The sequence below is a fragment of the Manis pentadactyla genome, chromosome 2 (genome assembly GCF_030020395.1).
Source record: "Manis pentadactyla isolate mManPen7 chromosome 2, mManPen7.hap1, whole genome shotgun sequence".
Classification (NCBI taxonomy): domain Eukaryota; kingdom Metazoa; phylum Chordata; class Mammalia; order Pholidota; family Manidae; genus Manis; species Manis pentadactyla.
The window spans coordinates 19,468,645-19,493,944 of record NC_080020.1 but is presented as its reverse complement, the minus strand read 5'-3'; the positions used below and the strand labels follow the sequence as shown (position 1 = coordinate 19,493,944).

At 36.1% G+C, this 25,300-nt stretch overlaps 1 protein-coding gene across 1 annotated transcript in view; it reads left to right on the top strand.

Annotated features, from left to right (window-relative positions):
- LOC130682650 (THO complex subunit 2-like) overlaps positions 1-24,953 on the top strand; it is a 105,457-nt gene extending 80,504 nt beyond the window's left edge. The window contains exons 17-35 of the mRNA XM_057497496.1: positions 534-627; positions 1,055-1,135; positions 2,663-2,759; positions 4,824-4,941; positions 5,531-5,710; positions 6,615-6,779; positions 10,894-11,169; positions 12,173-12,314; positions 12,762-12,919; positions 13,820-13,948; positions 14,307-14,438; positions 14,526-14,710; positions 16,038-16,216; positions 16,446-16,548; positions 17,277-17,704; positions 19,371-19,465; positions 24,224-24,358; positions 24,686-24,755; positions 24,838-24,953. Coding sequence (XP_057353479.1) covers positions 534-627; positions 1,055-1,135; positions 2,663-2,759; positions 4,824-4,941; positions 5,531-5,710; positions 6,615-6,779; positions 10,894-11,169; positions 12,173-12,314; positions 12,762-12,919; positions 13,820-13,948; positions 14,307-14,438; positions 14,526-14,710; positions 16,038-16,216; positions 16,446-16,548; positions 17,277-17,704; positions 19,371-19,465; positions 24,224-24,358; positions 24,686-24,755; positions 24,838-24,953 — 2,883 coding nt within the window. The remainder of the gene's footprint in view (positions 1-533; positions 628-1,054; positions 1,136-2,662; positions 2,760-4,823; positions 4,942-5,530; positions 5,711-6,614; positions 6,780-10,893; positions 11,170-12,172; positions 12,315-12,761; positions 12,920-13,819; positions 13,949-14,306; positions 14,439-14,525; positions 14,711-16,037; positions 16,217-16,445; positions 16,549-17,276; positions 17,705-19,370; positions 19,466-24,223; positions 24,359-24,685; positions 24,756-24,837) is intronic.
- The last annotated feature ends 347 nt before the right edge of the window (positions 24,954-25,300 follow it).

Sequence of the window (25,300 nt, the reverse complement as noted above, 5' to 3'; positions counted from 1 at the left end):
TAGTTTTTAAAATGTGTGGTAGTCTTGGGGTGGAACCTTTAGCAAATGGTTATTTCAGAAACGAAACTTGATACACAATATATTTAATACATTGATATATTTTTCTAGTAATATGTAACAGTGCTACTGTTTAAAACACTCTATCAGTCATTTTGATTTATTGAAACATAGTAAAGAGATGGATTAGTTGTTGATTTAGTTATTAGAAACATCTGAATAACATTTCATTGTGATTCAGATACAACACTTTCATATTTTGAGATCTCTAAAACATTTAGCATGAAAGTAGCCTCTGTAATTCCAGAATTCAAGTTTAGATGCCCTGGAATTATTTGCTAATTGGAAAATACAGCCTAACAAAGTATTTTCTAAGTAAATGGTAGAATAGTAGGTTGTATATAAATACAAAATGGAAGGAAACAAATTTTAAGCATTACTTCTTTTGAAAAATAAAAAGTGTAGCCATTATTTAGATAGCACCAAGTTCTCTTTTAATTAGTTAACGCCATCTATTCTTTGTTGCTGTCTTCCAGATCTTGTCACAAATACAAAAGTATGATAACTTAATAACACCTGTAGTAGATTCATTGAAATATCTCACTTCGTTGAATTATGATGTCTTGGCCTGTATCCTTTTGAGTGAAGTAATGCGTACATTTCATTTTTCATAGGTGTTAATGATGAACATTTTATTTTCATTCTGAGTTCCTTTAGAAACTATTTGCATATGATTCTGTTGGCTGATCTGAAGGTGGGCCAGTCAGGAGTGAGTGAGTGAGTGAGTGAGTGAGTGAGTGAGTGAGTGAGTGAGTGCATTATATAGAGAGACACAATGTTAAGTTTACTAAACACCTTGAAATAGGTGGAATCTGCCTTGCTTGCTGAGAGATGGAAAAGAAGCTAAAAAAGAAAAGTTGGTACTACAGTGTGTGTATTTTTCAATAATTTGTAATAACTTGAAGCTTAGTTTTTCCCAAGATGCAGCATTTGTTGTTGTTTTAAGGGTCTTTGTTAGAGATATAGTGACTTAAAATTATTTCTTAATGTATGAAAGATTGTATCATTGAAGCGTTAGCTAATCCAGAGAAGGAGAAAATGAAACACGATGATACAACCATCTCAAGCTGGCTTCAGAGTAAGTATTTTTATTTTTCCGAGGATGAAATTTTCATCTGTCATGACTACCATTCGATGTATTCTACTACCTGTACTAAGGACCTACTTGTCAAGAGCTCTTTAGAACATCTAGCCACTTGATTTCTACTGAATGTCCAAGTCCTTGGCTGTGTTAGGATGTTTATATGTTATGTACTTCCCAACTCAAGAGGCCGATATTGGCTGTGGTAGTATTTGGGTAAGCATTGGTAGGGAGATGAAAATTCCCTTCTGGTCTATTATTTTATAGGAATTAATCTTAAAGGAATGATTATCTTTACCATCCTGAGGTTCCAGTCATCTTAAAAGAAATAAAAATTTTCTCTTGTTTAACAAAAAACCTAGTCTTGTTTCATATATTTTTTATTTCTTGTACCTTAGCAGCTAGTTCACTTTTCTTTCAACCTATTGTGTCTGATAGCTGAATCTTGCAATAGATCCTCATTGCCCTTTAGAATCTGAAATCTGTAGAAATCATACAAGTAAGTTCTTTCAGAGTTGGGTCCTTACTCACTGTACTAGCCTCGTCTTTTGCCTCTTCCCTAATATTCTAGGTTCCATTAATACTGAACTACTTGCACTTTGCATGCCCTTTTGCACGTGTTATTCCCTCTACTTGGGATACTCTTCTGTGCCCACTCATCTCCTCCACCACATCTCTACTTGCTCATTAGATTTCAGTTTAGAGGTCAGTTTCTTTGGAACTCTTTCCCTGTTAATGCTCCCACCAGAAGTCAGTATTAGGTGTCCCTCTTCTGTACTCCCATGGAATCTTTTATTTGTCATAGTGATTTCAGTTTACTTTTCTGTGTCCCTCACTAGACTGTAGGCTCCTTGAGGGTAGGACCTAGGTTTGTTCATTTAGGTGCTCAGCAAATAATTGTTGAAAAGGCTGTGGATTACTTGACTCAGATCTCCTCCTCTTGTCTTGACTGGGGTTTTCTCACTATTCAGTGATAATGGATTGTTGGCTAAAATTGGTCTTTGTCTGCTTCTTGCTCTGGCAATGCTTTACCTGTTTCCTTGCCTCTCCACAACTAGTAGCATGTTCCCAGATAAAAAGATTTTTGTGTGTGTATGACTCAAACGTTTTAGAGGCGGGTGTTTTGTTGATCATACAACTCTATGGAGCGATCTGCAATATCATAAGCCCTGGAATCAGGCCAGATAGGTTTGAATCACTTTTCCATCCCATACCAACTCTGCGACCATGAACAAGTTACCCAAATTTTCCTCACTGATAGGTTTGTACCAACCTGAGATGATTATTGCAAAGATTAAATGAGATAATTAACAAAGGGCTTAGTACAGTGCTTGGCTTATGTATGTATGTTCAATAAATATTAGCTATTATTATAAAATTCCATTCAGTGGCATTAGCAATACAATTATTACAGCCTCATTTTGTTTTAGAAATTGAGTTAGTTGAAGAAATCACACACTTAGTATTGTGTTTTTTTGTTTAATGAACTGTTTTTAAAAAGCCCTATTTTTTAATTTCATATAGGTCTGGCTAGTTTCTGTGGTGCGGTTTTTCGTAAATACCCAATTGATCTTGTTGGTCTTCTTCAATATGTGGCTAATCAGCTAAAGGCGGGCAAAAGGTATTCTTAGCAAATTATATGTAAATGAAATTAAGTAATTTGAGTTCTTCTGGTGGTATTATTGGGATATTGAGATTGCTATTATCCTGAAAATGTATTTGTTACAGTCTTATTAGAATAGTTGCTCACTTATATTGAATTCTGTAACTAAAACTGTAATTTAATACATAAACTTTTTTTTTTTTACAGAAAGAAATGTAATATTTGGCTACATATGTGATTAAAAAGACTAACTTGTTTTGACTACCTGTTAGGCTTTTGAATAAATAGTATAGTGTATTGTAAATCCTCTTAAGACAAAACATATTGTACTATTGATTATTGCTACTGGACAGTAATTGACCTTTACATTAAGCATTTGGTTAAGGACATGTTTATTTTGCAGGTGTGGTATCTTTAAGACACTATTAATTATTGAACTTGAACTTTAGAGATATGTAAAGCTTACATACCTTCTGGACAGTGTCCCATTTTCTTTGTAAATGCTGAGGTGTAATATTTTATTCTGGACCAATACCAGTGCTAAAAGTTTGAATTAGTATGTATGGGAATTAAACCTCATCTGCAGTAGACTGACTAGAATCAAGGAACTGAAAATTGTTTCCAAAAGCTTTCTGGTAGAAAATGAAAAAATTTATAAAGCTATCTGGTGTTCCAAAGAAGTATTACCTAAGTAATTCTTGACAGATTATTACTTTGGTTTAGGGAAAACCTTTAAAAAAAAGTACTGTTTAGATTCAGGATTTTATCAGCGTGTCATTCATACTGTGCTCATCTAGTGATCATTCCTATATACTCTATTTACTCTTTGTAGGCCAGGAGAACATGTTATTTGTAAGTCCGTAACTCGGTTCTCTGTCCTGTGAGTATAGTTTTTGTGACCATCTAATTAAAAGATAGTTTAAAGAAGAATTAAAATATTGCATTGGTACTTGTTGCATTCTAATTTGCATGAGGGCCCTCTTCGTTTCAAAAATCATGTTAAGGGAAGTCAAGTCAAGTTGCAAGATAAAACAACAAGAATCTTAGAAAATTCTTCCTTTGTCTATTTAAACTTGCGTCTTGGGTATGTGTAGCTTTCCCTTTGGAAAGACATCTATACTGGTTTTGTAGGAAATAATGTTTTCATTTTATCTTCATTACTTAACTAATTAAAGATCTTGGAAGTTATAAGGTGTTATTTCTGTTGAAAGTCCTAAGCTTTGAGAATTAAAATGCATGATTGTCAACACAGTAATGAATGTGGTTAAGGCTGACCACCAAACTTCCACCTTAGGCCCAAATACCACAACTTGATACTTTTGTTTCCTTCCTTATTTCCTTTCTCCTCTCCTTCCCTCCCTCCATTCCTTCCAAGTGTGTGATTATTTAGAGATGGCTCTAGCCAACAAGAATACATATTGGCCATCCTGTACTGGAGGATTAAAAAATTCTATGAGACATTCCTGGGTCAACTGATAAAAATGGAATAGGAACTTAGGTTAGATAAAAGTATTGTATCAGTGTTAGATTTACTAAGTTGGTAACTATGTTGTGGTTATATAAGAGAATAGCTGTGTTCTTAGGAAACACATTCTTAGGAATTGTAGGGGTAGAACGTACCCCTAAGTGATGTTGCTAAATAAGTAAGTTATTAGGTGGTTCAAAAAATTGTGTGTGTGTGTGTGTGGGTGTGTGTGTGTGTTTGTGTGTGTGTGTGTGTGTCTATAGAGAGAGGGAGGAAGAGAGAACAAAAAATGATAAAGCAAACAGGAGTAAAAGTGTTAATAGGTGAAATTGGGGTAAAGGGTGTATCAGTGTGCTTTGTACTATTATTATCTTTGCATCTTATCTGTAAGTTTGAAATTAGTTCCAAGTAAAAAGTTGAGCATAAACACATTACATGCCCCAAGTATTTTTCAGTATAGTTCTAGGAGTGCAGTTTTTCCATATAAACTGCTTCAGCCCCTCACCCCTATATTTGTGTGCAAATAATTTAGGGATTTTCAGTATGTTAATTACAATATATTCTTACTTTTATGTTTGAAGTTTCAACTATAAACTGTTTCTTATTTTTCTAAATAGTTTTGACCTGCTTATATTGAAAGAAGTGGTACAGAAAATGGCAGGAATAGAAATTACAGAGGAAATGACCATGGAGCAACTAGAGGCCATGACTGGTGGAGAGCAGCTAAAAGCTGAGGTGAGAGTTGCTATTTTTGTCTATTGACTTTTTAAATTCAAAATGTGTGCATATTCTCACAGTGAAGAATCCAAATACGTAAGTATAGAAAACCAAACAAAACCATAGTACCCTTCTCTCCTAACCACCCCCACCTCCCCTTAAAAATTGAGGTAAACTGGTTGTTTTGATTTTTTTTTCAGCCGAAGCAAAGTATAAAAGACAGTAATAGATGTGTAAGAGAAATAAATACCACCTTCTGTGGTCCTTGATATAACTGGCATAAATCTGAACATAGTTATTCTGTTGTTGAATATGCTCCACTTGGAATAAAGAATATTCCTTTTCCTTTGTAAGGGACCGCAAGGTATAAAATGGAGAATGCGCAGAAGTTTTAATTCAGTTATCAGTTATCTTTCAGCCACTGACTATAATCAGTAACACTGTCACTGAAATAAATTTGTGAAGAAAGGGAAGGAATGTTGCAAGTATGTGAGTTCTTAATCTTCCTGAACTGAATTGTAACTGAACTTTTTCTTCTTTCTGTCTTCAAACCAGATGGCCTGTGTTATGTACTGTATGCTGGTAAATTTTGTCTTCTTTTGTGCAGGGTGGCTATTTTGGCCAGATCAGAAACACTAAAAAATCTTCCCAGAGATTAAAGGATGCACTATTGGACCACGACCTTGCTCTTCCTCTGTATTTGCTTATGGCTCAGCAGAGAAATGGGGTCAACTTTCAGGAAGGTGGAGAGAAACATTTGAAACTTGTGGGAAAGCTCTATGATCAGGCAAGTTAAAGTGGCTTTTGTATTTATGTGGATTTTTAAAAATCCTAATACGGGAAAATATGGAATGTTATATAATTTGAAAAATGCCATTTTGCACATCATAGGAATGTGAAGCAGACCTAATGTAAAATAGATATTTTGGAAATATAGGGGCTATTTGTGCAAATTATGTTTAAGAGATGGCCCTTGGATAATGTGTTTATATATATATATATATATATATATATATATATGTGATATATATATGTGTATATATATATATATGTGTGTGTGTGTGTGTATGAATATATATATATATATATATATATATATATATATATATATGTATTATGTATAAGGTTTTCAGTCAAGCATATAACTTCAAGTTGTTTGCTTTCATATCTTACCTGATTTCTGGAAATCTGACATTTCAATCACAACAAAGTAGATGTGATCTTAATAAAATATATTTCTGCATACTAAGCACCAAAACCTATGATTAGCCTACAAGGTGTTTTTTTAATCACCGACTATATTCCAAGAGAAAAAGAGATCCACATGTATTTTATAAAGTTTTCATCTATCAAGGACAGTAGAATTGACTTCTATATACATAAAATTGTTGTATGTGATTTAGGTAAATATATTCTGCTACTAAAAGTGGTCAAGAATAGTTTGAAACTTGAGATCTTGTTGACTGTTAAAGCCTTAGATTAGTCAACTTTTCAGGGCCTTGGCGTTTATTTTCTTTGTAATGTGAGTATGTTTGTAGATTGTCTCTAAAGTTCTTTCAAGTTGGAACTTTGAATTTGTGATTGTTAACCAAAATATTGTTAAAATGACATATCTTAATCGTTTTGGAAAATGTTTACACTGGTTTTGTAAAAACCAGTAGCATTCGTCTTTTGTCTTTTTTTAAATTTAGTGTCATGATGCCCTGATGCAATTTGGTTGGTTTTTAACATCTAATCTAAGCACAGAAGATTACATAAAGCGAGTACCTTCAATTGATGTGCTCTGTAATGAATTTTATGCACCCTACGATGCAGCATTTTTCCTGTCTAGGCCAATGTATGCACAGCACATTTCGGTAAGATAAATAAATACTCTCTGCTGCCGTTCAGGAATGACTTCAAATTATTTCTTACCTGTTTTATTTGTAAATGCATTTTAGCCTGACATAGATGTAGATCGTGTCTCTTGGAGTTACTCTTTGTTAATACTCAGCTCTGAGCAGTATACAATGAGAATGCCCCTTTAAGAAAATAAGCCTTACTTTTTGTGTGATTTTACTGTTACTGCATCACCAGTTGATCAGATTGATGTCTTGTGGACCCTCTAGAACTACAGCTCTCAAACATTAGTGTAGATGAAAATTACCAGGGAAGCATCTTAAAAACTCAATCCCATGTTCCCAAATTGTAATTTAGAAACTTGAATAGTACCCGGGGGAATTTGTTTGTTTGCTGTTTGTTTTTTTAACAAGCACTAGATCGTTCTAGGCAAATGTGGTACATTATTGAAAAACACTCCTGTTGAATACAGAGCCCTTTTCCTTCACTGATAATATCCTGTCAGATAACTGACTTGTTGATATGCAGAGTGCTTTGAAAGTCATAAAGACAGATGGAGAGAAAGACTTAACCACCGCAAGTACTCTAAAAACTCTTGCAACCTCAGTGGTGTAATACCTGGGAAAGGTGTATTCCTGGTTCTTGTTTTATTTATCTCCATATAAATGAAATAACAACAGAAGTAAACTAGAGCCTTCCTAGCAGGATAGCCCAGTAATGACTGTATTGAAATTCAAGTAAGGATGTGGGCGAAAGGAGACAGCCTGCCCTCTCCTCTACTCCTCTATGCCACCTGCATGCTTTCCTGCAAAGCAGTGCCCACTAATGGTGATTCACTCTTCCTTTTGCCTTGGGCCATGGCCAGTGCTCATTTGGAAACTGTGATACTTCCCCACTCTGACTGGAGCCCCAGCAGACTCTTCACTTTTGTGCAGGCTTGGATTCTTCCCCTTCTGTTTTATTTGTTGTTTTAAAGTCTGTAACTGTATGGGTTGGGGAAAGAGCTCGGTCTTTTCTCTTAAACTAGGATTCCATGTTTGTTCCCAGTGGGAATACAGGGCTGTGCGGTAGAAGTGGGGGGGGGGAAGGCCCTGAGAAATTCTGGGTTCTCATTGATTAGGCAATCAGCGGGCAGCTATTCGTATTTACATATCAGCTGCTGCAGTCTCACACTTCCCTTTAAGAATTGACTAAATGCTAATTGATTTAATTATCACTTCAGCATTGTGCAGCAATTCTGTGCTATACTCTTTAGGGGAAGGGGATAAGGCCTCTTCTTCCTCTTAGAATTTCTCAATCCCAAAAATGGTATGCTCCCTTTGCATAGTTATACCCGGTGTTGTTGCTCCCCCTCTTCCCCAAGAAGATCAGTTTCAGCTATACAACAAGGGACCTGATTTCTTGAAGGAGTGAGGTTAGAGGATTGCTTCATCTCAGGAATTCTGCCCTGCCCTGTGCTGTACTGAGAAGTGAACACACTAATCTGTGATAGTGAACACTTTGGCTGCCTGAGGTTGGCTGAACTTTTCCAGGTCAAAAAATGGAGCCAGTCATTCATACCAGTAGCTACCTTTTCTGTAGCCTGTGTAAAATACTGTGTCTTTGTCATTTAAGAATTACAAAAATCTAAACAATAAATGTCGTTTGCCTGTCAGGGTTGAGGAGGAAAACAACTATACAGAGGTGGCTAGATAGCTCAGTCAGAGCTAAGTCTGTTCCCCATTGGCTGTATTCTGTCTTCTGGAAAGGGAGTTCTTGGCAACCTTGCCTGCACTTTGGAGGAGTATCCAACCTCCTGGGGATCCTTGCTTTCGCTTCTTGAGTGAAAGCCTGTCTTGTAAAGCCTTTGATGAGAGAATGAGTATTGGAGGACTGCTGGGTCCCTTCCATAAATTAACTACTGATTTCTCTCCTGGAAATAATTCAGCTGACCAAACACTGCTCAGAATATTGGGCCAGGAAGAGCTTTCTGAATAGTAATTAGAAGTACAGCAATAATTGTGGGTATCAGTTCTGTTCCATAGATCTAGGGTCCCAGTGCGTTGAGCTGTAGAGCTGTTATGCCTCTCCGCTTGACTGAAGATGTGAGCCTGAAGAGGGAGTTAAACTGACTTTAGACAAATACTCATTGTAGGTAAATACAAAGCATAGATATCTTTTCTGATCAAAACTGTTGTTGTTTTTTAACAAGATAGGGACTAGGGGAGTACCTAGTAACAAGTCACCGACTTAGAAGAGGATTGGGGAGATGGGCTATCCTATAACCCTCTCATTCCTATAACCTAATTTTCACTTATAATTATTGAGACTCACCTTGCAATGTGGGTCTGAAAAAAAGGCTCTCCCCCATTTCATATTCTAGATCTTGTCTAAGTCAGGTTGCTATAAACAATCTTATGCAGGTTGTTTCAACCCTATGCTATGTTTTATTAGAACCTTAGATGATATCATTCTGCTCACATAGAGTCATTATTATTTACTCTTGATAGTACCTACCCTCAAATTTTTAAACCCTTTCTTATCCCAGCTGCTCTGCTCTTAGGTCTCTGTTGTAATTGGGACCTCTCTCTTGTAAGCAATGTTCTTCATAGTCACCTGTGTAGTCTCAGTAGTTATCAGTGTGCTTTCTAAAATGGGGTGGGAGGAGGTAAATCTTCTCACTTCCAGAATAATTTTAAGATTCTCAGAGCCTGCTTGAGATACCGTCTGGAACCAAAAGCACTTGGTATTTCTTCAGTCTCGTGAGCCTGGGGTATAGACATACTTAGGAGGGAAGGCAGCTGGACTGTGGGGAGTCAAGACTGTTCTGCCATGATGGAAACTGGAAGTGGATCCTTTGACCTCTGACCTTCTAGTTCTGGGTTCCATGTTTAGCCCAAACAATGAATGATTTAAGTGTTTTTCTAACATAAAGAAGAAACTCTTTTTGGGTCTCCTCCTAGGTTCATCTTCAGGATTATGCCTAACCCAAACAAAATTTTTTGGGTGAGAGCTCTTGTATCCTCAAGAGACTGAGGGACATGAGACAATTCTTTGTATTATATATATATATAGAGAGAGAGAGACAATTCTTTGTATTATATATATATATAGAGAGAGAGAGACAATTCTTTGTATTATATATATATATATATATATATATATATATATATATATATATATATATATAGCATAGAGCATGGGTGTGGTGAGTACTTTGTATTATATATATATACAACTCTACTTTGTATTATTTTCTTCTTTGCATTTGGCATGCACACTGTAGTGTCCCATCCTTTACCCCTCCCACCCCCCTCTGGTACTAACAGGTTCTTCCCTTGTACAACTAAGAGTATGGCCTCCCTCTGGCATGCCCCCATCCCCCATCACACACCCCCTCAAATTAGGGTAAACCAATCGGGCCACAAAATAAAAACCCACCATAGTGTCAGTTCCCACACCCTTTAAACTCTAATATACCACAGCCATTCACAGGAAGTCGTGTTTAGCTTTGCAGTCTAGTGACCAGTTGGTTCCAGTTTGCCAGGGACGTCCTAGTACTAACACTAAAGTCTTGCATCCCTGGAAACCTCGTAGTCACTGGCAAAACTGGGCAGTTGGTCACCCTACTTATCAGTCTTATGATAAATTTTTCATAACCTTTCTTAGCATTGATCCAGCTTCATCAAGAAATTGTAACAGGCAATATGGGTATGTGTAGTGATAACACATTCTGTCCAGATTGGCTGTTATTAGTTCCATTCTGCCTCTTCGTTAGTGTTAAGACCCGCTCCTTGGTTCCCTTGACTATCTCAGAAGCCGGAGTGGAAACCCTGTATGTTTAATCTTTGTGCAGCAGTAAGAGAGAGTATGGTTGGGGGAAAGGGCAAGAGGCACACATACCTATCCCCTTACTGAACAGGTTGGGTTCAGTAACAATTTCCTGAAAAGCTCCTAATGAGCACCCAGGAGCAAAGATTAGAGCAGTTTCCAGGGATGATTTATTTTAAAATCAATGTTGGTAAGGAAGTAGAATTCCTACAGCTGTTTAGATTGGTCATCTTTTGACTCTTGAAAAGGGAACATAGGTTTTTATACTATGAAAGTGACCGCTGTAAAAATGTGTGTGTGTGTGTGTGTGTTTATCTTTAGTCAAAGTATGATGAACTTAAAAAATCAGAAAAGGGAAGTAAACAGCAGCATAAAGTTCATAAGTACATTACATCATGTGAAATGGTGATGGCTCCTGTCCATGAAGCAGTGGTCTCCTTACATGTTTCCGAGGTCTGGGATGACATCAGCCCTCAATTTTATGCCACATTCTGGTCATTGACGATGTATGACCTTGCAGTTCCACATACCAGCTACGAACGGGAAGTCAATAAACTTAAAGTCCAGATGAAAGCCATTGATGACAATCAGGAAATGGTAGGTTTTTGTTCTAGTAGCTCAAGTGTAATAACTTTATGGTATTAGTTCAGCATTTCCCATAGTTTAAACTTGTACTAACAAGCTATGATCTTCTTGCTACATATGTTCTTAAGTGGGTTTAGTGGTGACCTCTCACTGGGTAGGAGCATGGGTATGGATGAGTACTTGGAAGTTAGCATCAGTCAAAAGTTTTTGAGTTTGCTTTTCTACTGAGAGCTGGGTTAGCAACTTTACATGGTCTGTGTGATCATTTTACAATTGCAATTGCAAGAGCAATAGGAATTCCTAAAAGGAGAACTCTTTCGGAGAAGACTTTACTGAAGAGGTAAGTCTTGAGCTGCATGGGCCTTGAAGGTAAATTAGGTTTGGAAATTTGGAGGCAGACTGGCCACTCTAGAGCTCCAGCAACGGTGTAAAGTAGTCTAAGGTTTAAGGAGACCACTTCTACTGTAGTGAATTGGCTTAGGGATAATTTGAATAGAGTCAGATTATGTAGAGCAATGAAAGTTAGAAGAGAAGGCTTGATAAAATTGAGAGCTATTTTAAATTCCTGAGCAGGGAAATAATAATGGTAAAAATGGTACTTTAGAAAGATTACTTGTGACAGCAGCATAAAGGATGCATTTAGTGGGGGAAACGACTAGCATTAGGCTGGAAACCAGCAAAGTGGCTTTTTGGGTATTTCATTGTGAGAACGTAGACTGGTGGAGGTATACTGGGAAAGCACAGGACTTGTAAGCAATTGGGATTTTGGAATGAATAAGAAGGAAGAGTCAAAGGTGATTCCATGCCTTAGACTAAAAGTACCAGTGTTGGGAAGGTAGCCTGTTTTGATGGTGTATGAGGACTGGATGACTTTGTCTTAGATTTGTTGAATGGAGGTAAACATCCGTAAATATCCCTGTTGACATAATATATCAGCATTTATCTCTGCTTTTAATTAAAAGAAAGGGAGGTAATGTGCCTGTACTTAGAGAAGTATCTAACTTATACTTTGTAGCCTCCAAATAAAAAGAAAAAAGAGAAGGAGCGCTGTACTGCCCTTCAGGACAAGCTTCTTGAAGAAGAAAAAAAACAGATGGAACATGTACAGCGAGTTCTACAGAGACTGAAACTGGAAAAGGACAACTGGCTTTTAGCGAGTAAGTTAGAATGGTTACATTCCTGCTGCTGCTGAATTACGAAAGCAAACCTTAATAATTCTGGAGGTGTTGAAGTGTATTGTGTTTTTATTTCGACTCAGTGTTCACTATCCCAATTTTTGGTTACTCATAATTCAGAGTCGACTTCATATGTTCACTAAATGAACCGATTTAGCTTGCTGGCGAAATTAACTTACAACTACAATATTGGCAGCTTATCATTCAACTTTTCTGTATAAAATCACACTTCTGGAGAAATTACAGGTAGAAAAATATCCTCAGAGTGAAAACAAGTCTCATCCCAGGCATGACCTTTAGTTACAAACTATAGTTTGTGGTTCTATAGCATTCTCTACGGTAAAATTAATATGTTGTTATTATGTTTAGTGGCTTTGAGGCACTTGAGGACGAAATTTACCACTTAATATATTCTTTCCTTATTTTTAGAATCTACCAAAAATCAGACCATCACAAAATTTCTACAGCTGTGTATATTTCCTCGATGTATTTTTTTAGCAATTGATGCTGTTTACTGTGCTCGTTTTGTTGAACTGGTGCATCAACAGAAAACTCCAAATTTTTCCACACTTCTTTGCTATGATCGTGTAAGTTCTTTTCATTGCAACCTTTAAAAAAAGTCTCACACAAAGATAGCTAAACATTATAATCTATAGAGGTGTTACTGTGTGTCTGGTTAAAAGCATGAACCCAAGAGCCAAGTGCCCTGAACTTGAATCCTAACTGCCACTTTCTAGATACATGATCTCTGGCAAGTTTTTAACCTCTTTGTGCCTCAATTTTCTTATCTGTGAAGTGGGATAATAACACCTGCTTCATAAGATTCTTGTGAGAATCAAATGAATCACTATACGCAAAAGTACTTTGAATAGTGCCTGATATGTAATAAGCACCTCTAGTTAATCTTTTAACATTTGGGTTTATATGTTTGTCATAATAGGTAGAACTCTCTTCTCCACTCTTAACTTTACCCTCAAAATACACCTTTGCACCTACATAAAAAAGCAGGGACGCTTTTCAGTATGATCACATTCACAATTTTTTGCATCTGGCTTTTTCTTTGTAATAAATTACTGCATTTTCATGGTTTAAAAATGTACTATACGTTACAGCATGTCAGCTGCCTATTTCTGTTTTCTATTAGCCTTTTCTCTCCTTACTGTTCCTTTAACCCCAGGTAGTATCTGTGTCTAAGTCTCTGTTAAAGCAGTGAATGATGTAATAATAATGGTAGTTTTTTTCTTCTGTCATTGTTAATCAGCTTTTTAAATAAAAATTTTGTTGTCATTGCTTTATTAATGTGCTGTTCCCTCACAAAAGCCAAAATATTTAAAGGTCTCAGAAATTGTGCGTATCAAAGGGGACAATACATTGTGACTAAAACTTATCTGTTAGTTAATTATGATTTGCTATAGCATGATCTTTTAGTATTTTGAACTAATTTTGACCTTGATTTGTTTTTATTTTTCAAATATTTTTTCTTGTAGGTTTTCTCTGACATAATTTACACAGTCGCAAGCTATACTGAAAATGAAGCTTGTCGATATGGGAGATTTCTTTGCTGCATGTTAGAAACTGTGACCAGGTGGCACAGTGATAGAGCCACATATGAAAAGGTAGGACTAATAAATATCATTATTTTATCCATGTCTCTAATAGCCACTTCTAGTAATTGCTAGGTTGTTCAGTTTTTAAAGGAAACTGAGTTTAAGACTCAGCTGTAAAACAATGTTTAAAATTTAAGCACAATTTGTTCATTATTAAAAAGTGCTATTTTTAAAAATCCTACCTTATGTTGACATTCCAAAATTAATATCATCGACTAAGCTGAACCATCCTATGAACACTACCTATCATTCAAATACGCATCACGTTTTCACATGGAATCATTAATCTAGTCTACGTAAGTTTCAGCTTCTGCTATTTTGAGGAACAGAACTTTTCTTTGAAAAGTAAACCTTTTTTTCCCCTTAGGAATGTGGAAATTATCCAGGATTCCTCACTATATTACGGGCAACTGCATTTGATGGGGGAAATAAAGCTGATCAATTAGACTATGAAAATTTTCGTCATGTTGTACATAAATGGCATTACAAATTAACCAAGGTAAAAAAAAAAGAATTTCTCAAAGGTGTTTTTTTCTTCTCCATACTTAGACTTTTATAATGACATATCTTAAAATGTTTGTTGTAGGCATCGGTGCATTGCCTTGAAACAGGCGAATATACTCACATCAGGAATATCTTGATTGTGCTAACAAAAATACTTCCTTGGTACCCAAAAGTACTGAATCTGGGTCAGGTTTTGGAAAGAAGAGTACATAAAATCTGCCAAGAAGAAAAAGAGAAGAGGCCAGATCTATATGCATTGGCTATGGGGTAACACAATTATACTTTAATGTGATTTATGAGACTGGATGACAGAAGGATTCTGAAGACTTTAAAATGATTTAGTGTTGAAGTTTATCTTCTGCCTTACCTCAGGAAATTATGGGAGATTATGCGTTCATGTTCCCACAGGCTGGTGAGAGTTGTCACTTCCAAGTATCAGCTTCCAGTCTATACTGGATGATAGTTTCAAAAGTCACATCCAATATATCTTGGTTTGAAGGAAATGTCATTTCACCATCAGTTAATCAGCTCATCGATAGCAAAAAAAAAAAAGCGTCTTCATTTAAGGATTAGTTTACATTGAAAAATTTTTTTTTAGGAGAGGCTTTTATTGAGAGATACAGTGAGAGGACAGAGCTCTGCCAGGAGGGGACCAGAGAGCCTGGGGTGGTGCTTGTCTAGGGCATTTATAGGCAGTTGAGGATTTTGGGGAACTGATAAAGGGCTTAGGGGTGTGGACTTGTTAAAAGTGGTCTTAGGATGTTTGTCCTTGATGAGACATTAAGTCTCTTTTAGCATGCTAAAGTGAATCTTACACATGATTGCAAATGATTAGCATAATAAAAAACAGGCTACTTTCCTTTATCTGGGGAATATGAACTGATCTCACAGAAGAATGACTCTAGAGCTTAATGTTTAACACAGAGTTTTGGTAGGGGGTTTCCTTGTATGTAGTTACATTGCTCTGAGTGTAAATATCCTGCCTTGCTTTTTCTGGAGGTCCTCACCCTACTCTGACTACACCCAAGGTCCCTGTCTCATTTCCCCCTCTACAGATAGAGACCCTAGCTGCTGCTAGGAAAAGGGGGCAATGACCACTCTGGCTGCTTCATGCTGAGAGGGGGTGCAGTAAAGGGTGCAGTTAGGTCCCCATCACTGGTCAGTCGAGAGGGCCTCAGAATATGGGCACTTCTATTCTGGGTTCCATTTCTATTACTAGTTTCAGTTTTATGGCTTCTCCAAGGCTATCCTGGACAAGCTCCCAAAGATGGTGCTGGGGTTCTTGTTCGCAGAGTCAAAGAACAAACTTAGCAAACACCCAAGGTAGAGCCAGGGAGAGGCTTTTATTGAGAGATAGAGTGAGAGGACGGAGCTCCTGGCTCCTGCCAGGAGGGGACAAGAGCCCTGAAATTTTTATTTTTAAGGAAGCATCTAGGGCTCCTATAAAGACCTTCAATAACACTGAAAATTAATATTTTTTATTTTCTGGAACCAAGTAGCGGAGTGAATAACTTGATAATTTTATTCTTTTAAACCCCATGTTTGTATTTTTTTATTTGTATTTGTATACTTAAACCCTTTGTGTGACCTCCAGCTACTCGGGGCAGTTGAAAAGTAGAAAGTCATACATGATAACTGAAAATGAGTTTCATCACAAAGACCCCTCTCCGAGGACTGCAGTTGCCAGTGTACAAAATGGGCCTGGTGGTGGGCCTTCTCCATCATCGACAGGAAGTGCATCTAAATCTGATGAAAGCAGTAATGATGAGACTGGTATGCTTGTTTATCGAAATTTATAAGTAACAAACTGAAATGTTTTGTATCACATGACAAGTAAAATGAAAGCTTAGTATTACTTTTTATTCCCTAAGTAGGAGTATGTAACTATCAAAAAGTAATCAGCCCTTTATTTCCTTCTAATTAATCTGTAATCATTTTGCTGTGAAATTATAGTTTATTTACATTTAGGGAGTGGTCAAATAAATCCTTACCTTTATTTCAGATAAATCAAGGGAGAGATCTCAGTGTGGTGTGAAAGCTGTTAATAAAGCTTCTAGTGCTACACCAAAAGGAAATTCAAGCAATGGAAATAGTCGCTCTAAAAGGTGGGAACACTGTGCTATATGTCAAAATTCTGAATTCTTTTTATTTCATTTTATTGAAGTGTCACTGATATACAAAATTCTGAATTCTTACATGATGAACCTCATTAGACATGAATGAAAGGTAGTTGAATGCTGTGAAATGAAAGTCATCTATGTTGGGCTTTGAAATTTTGTATCTACCCTTGCTTTGGTTATGTGCTTACCATCCTCATTATGTTTTGTATAAGCTGAGACTGACTCTGTTTTCCCTGCTGTGGCATGCAGGAGAAGGTAGGTGATGAAGTTAAAAAACATTTTAGGATTAAGTGTTTGCTGTAGACAGTCTGGGTAAGGATTATTTACATAAGAGAGGCCTGTGCTGATTTAGACCAGCAAGTGATTCATCCAGTCAAGTAATCCACTTCCTGATAGTAGCACCTTCAGTTGACTTGTGGGATAATTTTTGGTTATGTTCATTTGTAATCTCCCAAGGTTATGAACATATGCAAGAAAAGGGCCTGACATCACTTAAATCATTCTTTTTAATCTGCTCTTCATGAATTTGGTTATTTATTACTTACTGGATAAAGAAGTACTTTTTCATTTAAAGTTGTTCTTTAGTTTTCAAAGGGCTACTCTTCTAGAATTTTTGAAGCCACTAAGAAACCTTTGTTTATGATTTAAAACATTCCATGGAGTGTATTTTATGACCATTTGTCCTAAAATCTCATATTTGTATTCCTAAGCAGCAAAGCTGTTAAAGAAAATGACAAGGAGAAAGGGAAAGAGAAAGAAAAAGAGAAAAAAGAAAAGACTCCAGCTACGACTCCAGAAGCCAGGGTACTTGGTAAAGATGGTAAAGAAAAACCGAAGGAAGAATGGCCAAATAAAGATGAGAAAGCAAGAGAAACGAAGGAAAGAACACCTAAGTCTGGCAAAGAGAAAGAAAAATTCAAGAAAGAAGAAAAAGCTAAAGATGAGAAATTCAAGACCACCGTCCCCAATGTAGAATCAAAATCTGCTCAAGAAAAGGAAAGAGAGAAGGAGCCATCCAGAGAAAGAGATATAGTAAAGGAAATGAAATCAAAGGAAAATGCTAAAGGAGGAAAAAAAGCACCAATTTCTGGGTCCTTAAAGTCACCTGTTCCCCGATCAGTCATTGCAGTGCCTGAAAGGGGCAAGTTTACCTTTCTTTATATTTGTTTACCTTTGCATGTTGTAATGCATGGTTGTTTTCAATTTCCTTGTTTTGGCAAGTTATCTAGGGACTTTACTGGGGGAAGTAATACTTAATTACCTAAAAGTTGGTGGGTTTTTTTTTAAGTATTTGGAAAAAGTGGAAATATACCTTATTGTCACTATTTCTTTTTCCCAACAGAACAAAAACGCTACAAAATTGATACACACCATTCTCCATCGTATTCCTTGACAGTAAAGGTTAGTATAGCCTGAGGAAGGCAGCGTCCATGTTAGGCTCACCTGTTTGGAATACGTGTCCTGACTTCCTTCAAGTCTTGTGCCAAGTATTCACTGGAGCCACTGGAGGTTTTATGTTGCATTAGAAAATGAAATTTTTACGTATTGGTGGACTGATATTTTTTCTTATAGAGTATTTTTATTAGAAAAATATTAAAACTTCAAGGACCTAGCACTAATTTTGTAGCATTTCAAAGTGCAAGAGAAATTTTACCCAGAAGTGCCTCACTGCTTAAAGCAGTCATTTTTGGGGTGCAATGGTAGCTATAAGCAAACGAGTCTTTTCAGCAGAATGAAGCATATTTTTCAGCATAAATATTGAAGAATTTATAGCACTGAAGACTTCCTGGATGGTACAGGATAAACAAGATACCTCTGAATTCATCAAGCTTCTTGATGAGCATCCTACCGATGTGTGCCTTCTAAGAAGGAGTCTTGAAAGGAGTTCCATTTTAAAGTCTCCTTGGTGATCAGTTCTCCTGTAGTTGTGTGTATTCAGTGAGCACGCAGCTTCTGTTGTATCTTCCCCTGGAGGTTTGTTTATACCCATTGGTTTCCCAACAAGTTGAACCTTGCGGTACGATAAAAGCAGATGTGGCATCCAGTCCTACCACCCAGCAGAGAAATCCCAGGCATTCAACTGCAGCACAAAATCGTGGGTGTAGACTTCTTGAAGACTCGGGGTAGCCATTCCTTGCTCCATATTTAATTTTAATTCTAAAGTCATCTAATTTCATGGAATATTTGAATTTGCAGTATGTTGAACTTTTAAAACTGTAAGTTAACTAATTCTTTGTCAAGAGCACTGTGGTGGAATACTCTAATTGGTTTCTTTTTTTTAAGTGCTTTTTTTTGTGGGAGGTATGAGACTCACCATCAGAGTCACTTTGCAAAAAAAGTGATTACTCTCTTATGGAATACCTTTTTGTTTTCTTGTTACTGTAATGCCACTGAGTTTTCTGGCAAGGATAAAAAATGTGTATGGTAGAGTCACAACTGAAGTAAAATTTGAAGCCTCCTGATTACAAACTATGAAAATGTAAGATAATGTTGTTCTTCCACAGTGACCTCCACTATTTTAAACATTTTGTGCAGAAAAATGTTTTGCTTTCTTAAGACTCTTAATATTACTTATAATAAGTACAGTATTATGAAAAATGTGGCATTGACATTTATTTTTGAATTCTGAGCAGAGAAAGAGTTTTGTTACATTGAGTGCATACAATTGTTTTTTCAACATTACAATTCCATTACATGGTTTTGCTTTTGCTTTTTATTGTTGATATTCGTATAATAATGACATCATAAGATTTATCCTTGCAAGAAGTAGCTGGTTTATTTCCAGCTTACAGCCATATTTCCCAAAGTTCCTCTGGGTTCTGAGAACTATGGCAGCTCACCTGTCATCTCCATTCATTTTCTGCAGGACAGTATCATCGAACTCAAGAAGTCTTCAGCAAAGGTTTGAGTCTTTTAAAATCATCACGCCTAAGTAAAACAAAAAATTATTTACTTCATTTATTTAGTAGATGACCCTCGCCCTAGTAAGTGTTCAGTACGCTAATAGAATAACCTTTAAAAATTCCTATTACAAACAATGGATGAGAGTGGCCTCTTTTACTGAGATTGTTACCAAATGTGTGTGATGTGGGGACATTCCTATAATCTCTCCTTACTTGCTGTGTTATGCATTATCCTATTATGCTTCAAAATCTGGAAATAAGTTTAACATTTGGGGAATGGGTTGTTGGTTTGTTTTGGGGAGTTGATTTTGTCTTTAGACAATGCAAAAGACCAAAAAATAAATTTGATGCATTCACACAACTTTCTAAAAAGTGAGCCCATCTCAATCCATAAAAGTCTTATATTATTGCCTCTGCCAAGCTACCTTTTTGGCAGTTGTGTAATATCAAGAAATATGGTTAATGTAAACCAACCTTTCTCCAGGAGTTGAATACTCAACTTGATGGTTGTGTTTACATGTCAGTATTAAGTCTTGCCTATTATTCTACTTTCTTGAGTATTCTGCTACGAAGAATAATGTGCAGTTTGTGTATCTTATTACGAGTTCATTTTATTGCAGTTGAATTGTCCATTTTTCCTGTTATTTTGTCTTTATGGTAAAACTTGTACCCTCTTTTCACTCTGCTTTTCTACTTTGCCTCCTTTTCTATCTGCTAAGTATGATTTCTTACTGGTGGACCGATGCAAAATGAAATTTTGAAACAAAATCAGTTGACATTACTGCTTTTAGCTCTGTAGCTTTATAATGAAATATCAATGGCAAATGAGGACTAATTTTTAACACTTTAGCCAAAGTGCCTGTGTTCTGAACTCATAGCATTGTTTTTAGATTGTCCTGTCCTGTATTAATCAAGACTATCAGCTGTACTGCGAATGCTTTCTTTTAAAGTAACTTTTTTATTGGCTGAATTAAATATGTATTGCAATATAGTAGGTTTTCATAACCAGATTGTTTGTGTTAGTCTTAACCATCAGTGGCTTGTGTGGGCTATTTAAAATTCATGGATTAACAATGTTACCTTGTGAGTATTTATTCCCTGAAACATGCTTTAAAGCAGTTTGAAAGCTGCTGTTACAGGTGACTGGATTTTCTGATCGTTGATGAATATTATAGTTTCTTATATTTGTGAAAATCTTTTGAAAATAAAACCTATGTGAGATGAACATGTGTTATCTCATTTCGTGCTATAACAGCGCTGTGAGGTAGATAGAGCAGGTGGTAGCATCTTTTTCGACAAACTAAGTTCTTGATCCTTTCTCAGTGGCATATAAGTTGTTAGTGCCAAATCTTGGACTAAAATTAAGGTTCCTCAAATGTTCCTACCACAATGAAAAAATGCTGCAACAAAAATTATAGCTCCTTGATCCTTAGCACCTGCTTCAACAGTAGTTGAAAGGGTTCCTAGCCGCTGTAGTGAGTTCATCTTGTTTAAATTACACTGATTCAAGTCGGTCTGTCCTCCCCCTTTTAAAAAAGATGGTGATTTTTGTGGGCATTTAAAATTCAGTAGTTTTATTCCACATTCAGTCAGAAAAATTAGAAAATGGCATATGAATACGCTTCTAACAATTGTGAATCAACCACTTTTCAGGTCCTTAGTGCTTAGTATATAGTACCTTGACAATATGGTTAGGTGATCAGTAAATATTTGAGATGAACTCTTAATGCCTTTGGCCTTTGGTCAAACATCCAGTGTTTACTGGTCTGCGTAGGAGTTGATGTTGCGTTTTCATGTGTCTAGGAAAATTTAATAGCATATGAATGTCTTTACAAAATTTTGCTGGGCTTTGATCTCTAAAATCGATGCTCTATATAAACTCACTGTTTCCTGGGGTAGCTCTTACTTTTTAGAGGATTTGAAAGACGTGTGTCTGTTTTTTCATGTTACCTTGTCACTCATACATATAAAATTGTTTCCCTCCTTTGTTTAACCTTTTAGTTATGTTTTGTCCCTGGGACCCTCTTTTTTATTAAATTATTTACTATTTTCACCTTCTAATCAGTGGTAAAAGTAACATGGACTTGTCCTTTCAAGTAAGATTAATTAAAGGGAGAAAAGCCTAAGTCTAATTCAGTATCTAAATCTTTTCTCTCAGTTCACCTTTTAACCCCCAAACTCCAGCTGACATATTTCCACTTTTCGTCAGTTATGTTTTCACCTAGCTGTTCCAGCAGCTATACTGATGAAGAAAGTGTGAGGAAAGCTTGTTACTTTAACCAGGCTGCTCTGTAATGTTTTTTATTAAGGCCTCATTGATATACATTCTTATGAAGGTTTCACATGAAAAACAGTGTGATTCCTACATTCACCCATATTACTGAGTCCCCTCCATGCCCCACGAAGTCACTGTCCATCAGTGTAGTAAGATGCCACAGGCTGCTCTGTAATTTAAGAGGGCAACAATAACCACCTTAAAAACAATTCAGCTTTGAATTCTGAGCCCATCTTTATACATTGTAGCCTAAGTAAAAGCAATGTTCTCTTAAACAGATTTTGAATTATCAAATTGTTTTTTGGACCTAATGATCCCAATGCCGAAACTAAAAGCAAATCAGAAACAAAACCCAACAATGCTACATGCAGATCACTTTAACAAATCAATGATTTTATTTTGCAAACTTGTATTGAGTACTCACTGTGTGTACAAGGCACTGGGAAGTGTGTAAAGGTAGAAAAGACATATTAGCTCCCCAATCATATGGAAACTATGTATGGACAAAAACAAAAGCCATGAAATTGATAGGAAATAACCTATCACAAAAAAGTTTATATGAAATAATACAAGAGTTCACCGGAAATTGAGTTGAAGGATGGTTGAAGTGTTAATGGCTTTTGAGCTGTCTTTAGTCTTTGGAGATTAAGATAAAAGGGAGCACCTGAGAACTGCTGGGAAGGACAGGGTGTTAGGAAGCAGTGGTAGTCACAACACGAATACATTGAATTGCTTCATAGTAGGACATAATTGTGCAAAGATTGTGAAGAACTTGGAATGTCCATGCTAAGTTGTATGCATTTATTCTCTATGCAGTGAGAGATGATATGTTTTTGTAGAAAAGGGTACTGTGATCCAAACTGTTCTTAAAGGTTAGAAAGAAGAAATAGAATTGGGTACATTTCTAAACTAAGAATTTCTAGTTTTCTCAATTCCTTGCAATACAGAATTCAAGTTAGACAGTTAAAAACTTCATTCTTGTGGAGGCTGTGTGTGCATGTGCCTGCTCATTTGTAATAAAAAAAAAATTTTTTAATCAAGAGAATTGGGCAATACTTCCCTTAGGGAAATCCTTGAGTATTGCAGTAATATATAATTTCCTTTGTCAGTTTCATAAGTAATATTAAGACATGAATAAGCATTACAGTTATAAAATCTTGAGTGTCATTTAGGTCATTATACCCAGCAGGAGTACCTTTTGGACAAGCACTTTGATGATTGTTTCTCATTCTCTTGCTCTTTGTTATTAATAAACATTTTGTCTATTTCATTTGATCAACAACTTTTCCACAATGAAATTTTAAAGAATCTACTTCTGCGTTGCTATGGCAGTATTTCTGAGCCAACTGAAATTGGAAATATTTGATGGTGTTAAAAAATGTGTTTCTTTCAATTTTCAGACTGATGGTTGTCTCTTTTCATATATTCCTTTGAATATCAAAGGATTTCCTCATGTAAAAATACTTGACTTTTGCCTCACCTTTCTTTTCATGCCTAAGGTGTATCTAGAATTGTGTAGTTACGTAATGAGTTCTAGTCCGTATTCTGCTGACTAATACATATAATGTCTTTAAAAAGCTTGTAGCACAGTTATAAGTGCCATAAGGTTAGACATCTGATTACTTCCTTCATATTTTCTTTTATAATGGATTTCCATATTAACAGCTTGCATAAGTAAGGTCATCTTTTTAATTATTTAAAGTTAGCATATCTTTGATCTTTGTCTGTTTTTATTGCCTCTGGGCGTTTTGGCAGAGAAAGAATAGGCAGAGAACATTATTTCATCATTTTCCAGTCTTTTTGAGTTGTTTCATCATTCTCAGATGACGATATGGTTTTCTGGGCTATTTAGAACCAATAGTTAGACAAATTTCATAGTCAGTTGTGATTATTTGATGTAAATTGGGGCACTTTCTGAAGTAAAGAATGTACAGCCTTTACATTTGTAAAAATAATTTAGGATAATCTATGCATGGTGTATGCTGAGGCAGAAAAGACCAGTAAACTTACAGCTTGGTTTTATTTTTATACTTCTGTTCACTGTCATCGATTGCCTATCAGTGGATGGGAAAACTATTCAAAATTTCTATGATTGTGTAGAGGCTTGTATTTTTTTCACAGTAGAGAAAGTCTAGTTACTATTTTTCATATATGGACTCTTGTAATGGTAGTTACAGGTCTTCATAATAGAGCTGTATAAGGAACTGGAGCTATTTACTAATTTACAAATTTACTAATGAGTCTCAGTTGAGGCAAGAATTCACTGATTGGGTTTAAATGATCATTTTTATACAGCCAGGAATCGAAATCTTTGCATAATTTGTGTCCTGCTCTTTTTATTTTACCTCTCATAATCCAGACTGCTGACCAGTTTTGACTTTGGGTCTAACTACCAATTATCTTTCATTAAATAAACAATCAAGCAAATGATGCTAATACTGGCAAACTAATAATCTTTAGTAATATTGCCTTAATTTAACAGCTCTACATTAATCATGCTCCACGGCTGTCCAAGAGTAAGGGGAGAGAAATGGACAAGAAAGATTTGGACAAGTCAAGGGAAAGATCCAGAGAAAGAGAGAAAAAAGATGAGAAGGACAGGAAAGAGCGGAAAAGGGTTTGTAATTTTTTTAAAACTAGTTTGGAATGCTATTATATACAGTAGCATGTTTTGTTGCCTTTTTAAAAGTACTAGTTTGTTGCATGGCAGTCTGATAACTGGTATTTTCATCTTAAAGTGTGAATCTTCTGCAGTAATAAGCATCTTCAGCCTAATAATTTCTGCCAGCTCTGCTTGTCTTTCATGTCATTTTACCAAGTATGTGAAACTATGGCAGATACTCTCCAATGCTAGTTAGCTATGCCCTTCTTGTGTAAGAGTAATATTTTATTAAAACAAAAACATAAACTCTTGATCAATGTAGTTCACGATTCTTGGTTCTAGGATCGCTCAAACAATGACCGTGAAGTACCACCAGACTTAACCAAGAGACGAAAAGAGGAAAATGGCATAAGTAGGTAGACTTATTAATACTTTCAAAGCAGTCACCACCCTCAATGAGAAGAAGCTTTCATGATTCTTTTTTATAATTTTAGTGGGGGTCCCAAAGCGCAAAAGTGAAAGTCCGTGTGAGTCTCCTTATCCAAATGAGAAAGACAAGGGAAAAAATGTCAAAATCTTCAGGCAGAGAAAAAAGCGGCGATTCATTTAAATCTGAAAAGATGGATAAAATCTCCTTTGGCAAAAAGGTAAATTAGAGAAACAAAGGAACAATATAGTTTTTCTTAGAAAGCCAACTCTGAAAAGTTAGCAAATACTGAGGGTTTTTTTGCAGTCACAAATAGTCTGTTAATTATTTGGAGGTGGGAAGAGGAGGCTTTGAGGGAGGGCAGGTTTTTGGGGAATTAGAGGCAGTTCAGTCCCAAATTACTGGGAAGGTAGAATTGGTTTACTTGTAAAATTCCTTTCCTCTCCATTCCACTCCCACCTAGTTCTCTGTTCATGGTTCAGCCTTTCTTTCTGTGTTCTCTTTTTTCTCTGCCAGCAGTGCTTTTAGTT